This window comes from Gadus morhua, chromosome 22 (genome assembly GCF_902167405.1).
Source record: "Gadus morhua chromosome 22, gadMor3.0, whole genome shotgun sequence".
In the NCBI taxonomy this organism is placed as follows: domain Eukaryota; kingdom Metazoa; phylum Chordata; class Actinopteri; order Gadiformes; family Gadidae; genus Gadus; species Gadus morhua.
The window spans coordinates 10,904,740-10,912,239 of record NC_044069.1 but is presented as its reverse complement, the minus strand read 5'-3'; the positions used below and the strand labels follow the sequence as shown (position 1 = coordinate 10,912,239).

At 49.5% G+C, this 7,500-nt stretch overlaps 1 protein-coding gene across 1 annotated transcript in view; it reads left to right on the top strand.

The window, feature by feature from the left end:
- The window catches only part of LOC115536137 (RNA-binding motif, single-stranded-interacting protein 3), a gene marked incomplete in the record, with an annotated part of 196,809 nt that overhangs the window by 131,156 nt on the left and 58,153 nt on the right, over positions 1-7,500 (top strand). The window contains 1 exon segment of the mRNA XM_030347821.1: positions 6,922-7,079. Coding sequence (XP_030203681.1) covers positions 6,922-7,079 — 158 coding nt within the window.

Below are 7,500 nucleotides of genomic sequence, written 5' to 3'. Positions count from 1 at the left end.
GCTATATTCAGTCAGATGTTAGCAGTCAGCAGTGTGTAGTCTGTGTGCGTGTTTGCGTCCTAGCTTGTATGTCTGCATTTAATATGTATGTATGTTTGCCTTTATCTATGTTTGTAAGCCTGTACGTAGTGAGGCGTAAGGTATATATGTAAGGTATATTTTGCGTGGGACGGACACACGCTGTGCTGCAGACACACTGCACGACGGGAAGGCTGGAGATGGCTCGTCGTCAGTTATTGGAGTGTCACGGTGAATTGAACACGGGGAAACGCACTCCGGAGCAGAGTGTTTTTAACGGAGTCTATAAAGCAACAATCTAGAGTGGTGTCCACTGATCCGGCTATTTGCTTGTCGCTGGTGACAGGAAAAGAAGGGGGTGCAGGGTAGGGTGTTGGGGTCAGCAGATGAGACATCTCTCTCTGGCACTCTGACTTCAACTCTACTTCATCTTTTAACGAGTGTGTGTGTGTGTGTGTGTGTGTGTGTGTGTGTGTGTGTGTGTGTGTGTGTGTGTGTGTGTGTGTGTGTGTGTGTGTGTGTGTGTGTGTGTGTGTGTGTGTGTGTTACCTCACAGCCAAAGCCCCCTATTAAGGTGCTGGCAAAACGGTACACAGCTTCTAAAGACAAAATAAAGAAGAAGAAAAAAAGTTGTTTGACTTAGCAAATACTTTATACTTATACCATTTAAGTTCTTCATCTGGCAATGTGAGCCAGAGGGGCTTGATGTGAGTGTGACTGGTGGTAACTAGGTCCCTCGAGGCCAGGTAGTTACTTAACTACACAATAGGTCAGAGCCTGCGTACCTGGCGGGCAGTACAAGGAGAGAGAGAGAGAGAGAGAGAGAGAGAACAGAGAGAGAGAGAGAGACCGAGGAAGAGTGAGACCGAGAGAGAGAGAGTTAGACAGCGAGAGGAAGAGAGAAAGAGAGAGGTTTACCGATAAGAATTGGGTTGAATACTGTAGAGAGGTGTATGTAGGGGTGGCAAGGTGGCCCCTGTACAGCCAATTACACCATCTTCAGAGCCCCAGGATGACATGAAGAAAGGGAGACAGAGAGAGGGAGAGAGAAAGAGACACGGTGAGGGAATAGAGAGACTCCCGCAAGAAAAACACGCAGGAGGTGAGAGACGAGAAAGGAACAAGGGAGAGAGATGGGTGGGAGGAGAAAACGAAGAAAGGTTTATCTGAGAGCGCATGGGGAGTGTGCGGGGGTAAGCGGAGTATGAGATGGGGAGGAGGGGGGGGGTCTATAAACAAAGAAAGTGAGGAAAGACTGACGCTCGCAAGAGAGAGGAAGACGATAGCGGGGCTAGCGCATGAGAGAAGAAAGATAGACGAGAGACAGAGTGGGTGGGATGAGGAAAGTGAGGGGAAGAAGGAAGAGGCGGCGATTCCACGAAAGGCATGTTGACATGAGAGGGAAGGAGAGAGAGAGAGGGAGAGAGAGAGAGAGAGAGAGAGAGAGAGAGAGAGAGAGAGAGAGAGAGAGAGAGAGAGGGCGAGAGAGAGAGAGAGAGAGAGAGAGAGAGAGAGAGAGAGAGAGAGAGAGAGAGAGAGAGGGCGAGAGAGAGAGAGAGAGGGCGAGAGAGAGAGAGAGAGAGAGGGCGAGAGAGAGAGAGAGGGCGAGAGAGAGAGAGAGAGAGAGAGAGAGAGAGAGAGAGAGAGAGAGAGAGGGCGAGAGAGAGAGAGAGAGAGAGAGAGAGAGAGGGCGAGAGAGGGCGAGAGAGAGAGAGAGAGAGAGAGAGAGAGGGTGGATGAACCCGGAGCATCGGCACAGCGTTCAGCGCAGTGTGGAGCGCAGTGACCCCAGTGAAGACACAATATCTATCTGTCTACCTTTTATCAGCTCAACTGGATACAGCCCCAGGGGCCCTAAAGGCGGTCATGTACGACTTCTAAGGGCCTGATGTGTTTCTCCCCTAAAGCAGACAGGGGCCTCCTTTAATGTGTATGATCAGTCCGTCATCCATCACTTTGTTCTCTCTTCTCTCTCTCCCTCTCTCCTTCTCTTTCTCCTTCTCTCCTACTTTCTCTCTCTCACTCTCTCTCTCTCTTTTCAGCTCTCTCTGCCCATATTTGTCCGTCCATCACTGGTTTCGCCCTTGTTCCAGCTCTGTCTGACTCTTTGTCCCTGTCTCTTTGCCCCTTTTTTTCTTTTGCTCCTGGCCTATTTTGCCTGTGCTGTCTATCACTCCTATTTGGCATCGACCTACCGGTCCCATCCTTTATTTTTCTTTGCTAATAGCCCCCCACACTCTCCTTAATAGCCTTACAGCTTGGTAATATTCACCACACAAACTATAGGGAGGGCTTAACAGAGCAGAGGGGGAGTTTGTGTGTGTGTGTGTGTGTGTGTGTGTGTGTGTGTGTGTGTGTGTGTGTGTGTGTGTGTGTGTGTGTGTGTGTGTGTGTGTGTGCATCATCATCTGTGGCATGAGGGCCTATGTGTCGCACAAACTGACACGAGCTGCTGTCCCAAATGCCCACAAACACACACACACACTCTAACACACAAACACACACACGGACACATATATTTCAAAACACTTTGCTGCATAAACACACACACATACAGATTTGTCCCCTCCTCCTGATGGCAAGGTGAAGGAATTACGCTCATCAAAGGGCCAGCGGTGCCTGGAGCTTTCCATTAACCTTCTACAACACTGCTTAATGGTGCAGAGACACTGACAACAGCCCACACACACAGACACACACCTACACACAGACCGCACAGCCATACACCTCAGCTTGCTCTGTTGACTGGGAAACCAAAACCCCCATACGCACACAAGCACATGCGAAGATTGACTCAAATACAGACGAATACAGACACACACACCGCATTTGAGAATGGGATTACAAACAGGCATGCCCAATGATTATCGCAGTGGGATATGGGGCACATACACACACACACACACACTATCACACAATCATATTTAGACACACATACTTAAACACACGTACACACCCACCGACCCACAGACACACACACGCTCAACGACACCATCGCTCGGTCATATACACAAACACACACACACATACTGAAACACACCGTTGCATGATAAAAAACACACGCACACAGCCACACACACAAGATGCCAAATTACTGTTTCTTTCATTGGCTGACAGCTGAGCACGTGCGACGGGTGACATTAAAGGAAATTAAATCTCTGTGTGGAACGGGCCGGCCCATCTCACCCGCTGTCATAATGCTCCCATTTGCACACCTCCCCTCACCTCTCCAGTTGGAAATTGAGGGCTTTGTGGTGCAGAACGTCATCAAAGAGATGGGCAGAATCACCGCCCCATCCCCCAACCATCCCACCACCCCTTATGATAATCCCTCTGCAAACCAAGGCTTTCCTCTATTAGCCCATGCAAACCGCTATTACAGTCCCACACAAGTACACACGCATGCATGTGGGGCCCTTGCGGTGCACGTTCACCGAGCATACTTTGAGGAGCACGCTCGGTTGGAACTCGTTGCGTTTGTTGCGAGCAATGTACTGCGCAACCTAAATCTTTAATTTAAACATTGTCTTTGACCGTGATATTCGTACGACGTAATCCTTAGCAAAATTCCCCTCAAAGTTATTAAGGAATCTAGTAAAAAAAAATTAGAAATGATGGAGGGTTTTTTCATGCAGTAAAAGACTTTCAGACGGCAAAAATATGTGCGCAGTGAAAAACAAGAATCCCCACCCTGCCCCCATTCAGTTGAATTAATTAAGTCTCATTCATCGGCGAAATCCGGTTGCTGGAAAACCCCAAAGAAAGAGCTGTTGTGCAATTGCACTGCAGGCTGATAATTGACTTCCTGGTAAAAGGAGAGAAAGAGAGCGCCACTCTTTTCCCCTGTTTTGACGTCGGAAGCAGGGCCTTTCTCCCGCAGGCTTTAATCAGATCAAACATGTCCTGTCAGATAAAGACGGCTAATTAATCAGGGGAGGTAACCAGCCTGGCCCCCCCTCCCCCAACCCCCCCCCTGCTCGTCTGACAGACGGCAAGCAGATCAGTTTGGTTGAGGCACTTCCTCCTCGGCTTCCTGTCTGTCTTCCAAACGCTAAACAAGACGGGTGTGGCCTCTGGCACGCCAAAGTCGTTTTTTACATTTCTCTAACTCCTTGGCTTACAGACGGGCAGAGGCTGGGAGTGTCTCTACAGCCTCGCACAGGGAGCCAAGGAGACATGTTTGTTTAAATCTCTATCTTCTAGGGAAAGAAACGAAACCCCTCTGACACCGGCTAATGCTTTTGTAGATGTCTCATTCGAAATGCGGCAATGTGACGAGGGTGATTTAAATCAAGGCAAATTAAACATATAAATGTTTACTGCAACGGTGTGTAAACTAAAGTTAATTGGCTTATTGATCATGTGGTTAGCTTTAGCCTCTGTTCCTGCTCAGGTGTTATATTGCCAATGTGTGTTGCTTGTAAGGCTACCCTCTAAAGCTTAGTTGTTCCAGGGACGCAGTGCCGGTAATTGAACGCCACAATACGGCATCACGTTGTCATGCTTTTATAAAGAGAGTCTTCTGTCCTGCTCCGTCCTCGCGGCTGTTTGAGTTGGCGTGAGGACGCCGGGCGGACCCAGCACTTGATGACGTGAGCCTCCCCAAAGCATCCGTCAGCGACCGCATGATGGATTGTCCTTGATAATGGACCACAGCTCCGGTTAAACTCTCTCCACACAGATTGTTAATGTTGATCTTAGGGACCACTCCCTGAGGCCGTCTCAATCAGACAAATTATTGAACTGAACTCGCTGTGATCGTTTCCCGGCCCTGGGGGTTCCTTCTCCTTCATGGATTATCGATCGGAAGGCGATAACGAAACACTCTGCTGCTGCACAGAGTCCTTGGCTGCCTTGATACGTGTCAGCTTCTGGTATCCAGGAGAATCCAGTTTTGGGACTGAGACAGATTGCATCACACCTTCTCATCACACATCAACTTGCTTCCAAATCTTTGATGCCTGGATGTTACTTCTCTTGTCGATTTGCACAAATATTACAACAACAGCAGACAACAGTGAGAAAAGCAGACGCCCGTTTCACAGTGATTCCATAACACCTGGTTTCAATCAAAACACTTGGCCTCCTTTTTGGTTTATCCTAGTAAAAAATGGATGGTGCACTATGGTATGGCAATGCAGTAGACGCACATTGCTGGCCATGTTCGAATGGAGTGATTAATTTGAGCAATTTGAAGTAATTTCAGTTAAGTGGAAGCAGCAGTGAAAGGAACCGTCAGGGAAGCATATGCATTCACCTGAATACATACATCACCTTGGTCATGCAGCAATGAAATCCTTTAAGTTATTGGGATACTAAAGCACTGTGAAAATACCTTTAAAATGGGCTTGTATTTTCAGCTGGCTGCAATTGCACAAGCCATTTAAATGCCATGGCTGAACAGTGTAGGTTGTATCATTAGTGAGAATATAGGTGGGAGCACGCCTCTAAGTTTAGGGTCAGTTAAACTCCGAGGCAGGGAAGGAAGCACATTGAAATTAGTTTTGTGTTTCCTAGGAACCGACCACTCTTTGGCTGTTGTCTGTGTACTCTGGTGTTATTGTAGCATACGGCTCGGCGGTGGACCCACTGCTCCATAGTGAGGAGCACCTAGCGAGGAGCAGAACACTGTGCTGCGCTATCGACTTTCCTGAAAGCAAGCCTGAGTTACAAGGTCAGCCAGAGGTACAGTAGCCCTGCAGGGCGTACGCGTTTCGTTTGCGGCGATCAAGTGTCCTGCTGAAGGACACCTTATAAGGGCAGACCCTCAGGCCAGATAAGGGCAAACAGCAGAGCTCCGCTTGAAGGATTGCGGCACTAGTCAACTCCCTCGGCTGCTCTGCCTCCAAAACCAATAACTGGTAATTAGTTTGCTTGATTTACTTTAAAAGGACCATGCTCGACTGCAAATACATCAATTCCCGGAACTGATCCGCTTGATTTAGGACTCAGCTTGAAAACGGAAAAAAAACATTTAACTGAGTTGCATTGTTTGGCTAGATGTATATGTATGTGTAATATTTTATTTCGCCCCCGGGTGATCCGCCAGCTCTCATAGGTTAGGCTGTGGCTGGTGAGTTGTACTGCAGTACACAGTCCCAAGTGGAGGCAGTGAACAGTTGGGAGGAAATGTGATGGATGGGAGCTGGTGGCTTGCCAGTCCCTGGCTGGTGGTCTGACTCAATAGTTAACTTGGTGACTCGCGTGCAGCTTTGAATGATGGATGGATCAATGAATGGGTGCTGTGATGGATGGGGCATAGGTCTGATGGCTTGATTTGATGGATGGATGGATGAATGGATGGACGGGTGGATTGATGGATGGATGATTGGATGGACTGCGATGGATTCATGCACGGAACAATTAATCAGTGGCTGGATAACGTGCTGGCCACCCACACCGCCTGGCTGTAAGGCCTCTTCCGTTGGCTGGCTGGCTGCGTGGGCTGGCTGCTCTGCTTGCCCTGCGAGCTGGTGCACTTTAAAGTTCACCGGGCCCCCTGCCTTCCTCTGGCCAGCCCCAGCAACAGCTGCCCTGTCTCAGCTTGCTTGCAGCAGGCCCCTAGGCGCAACACAGAGGACTTCTGTCACACGCTGTCCAATGTACTGTCCCCTGGTGCCTACAACCGTACAACACACACACACACCCACGAACACAACTCCACAACCCCCCTGAGGTTGGCAGGAAGCATACACCCAGGGAATAGCCTCAAACTCCAAAACAGGCATGACACAAATGCTACCATTCAGACACGGAACAATGGAGAGAGTGCATAATCATGTGCATGTCGATATACTCATAGTGTAGCAGTTGGACTTCCACTTTGGCAGCCATTGCTGGTAAGTCAGGACGTCACGGTCATCCCCGCGCCTCACAACAATCTCTCCCCTTTGTGACCCACAGCAACAGGAGCAGGACCCCACCAACCTGTACATCTCCAACCTGCCCGTGTCCATGGATGAGCAGGAGCTGGAGAACATGCTGAAGCCCCTGGGCCACGTCATCTCCACGCGGATCCTGAGGGACGCCAACGGGGTCAGCCGGGGCGTGGGCTTCGCCAGGTACGGGTAACGCCGACACGTAGCCGGTGGTGGTGGTGGTGGTGGTGGTGGTGGAGACGGAGGCGGTAGAGGTCGGATACTGTGATCCTGTCGACTGAAAGAGTCTGCTGTGGTATCAGGATCCGAAGGGCCTGGTTGTGGCCTCCTAGCACTCCCTTACCGCCTGGTATTGTGGTGCCATGCACTGCTCAAGGGGCCTTGGGGGTGTGTGGGTGTTTGGTCATTCATTTGATGTCTTCCCACATAAAACATTTGTGCGTAAAAAAGCGTAGCTTTTGTTGTTAGGAATGAGAAGTACCACTTTCTGGACCGGACAAGACAACACGCAAATAGCCATGCATGCACATGCTCTGGGCTCATGGAGGAACACAATAACACACACACACACAGAAGTCTTCGTATCGGTGCGCACATGCCGACA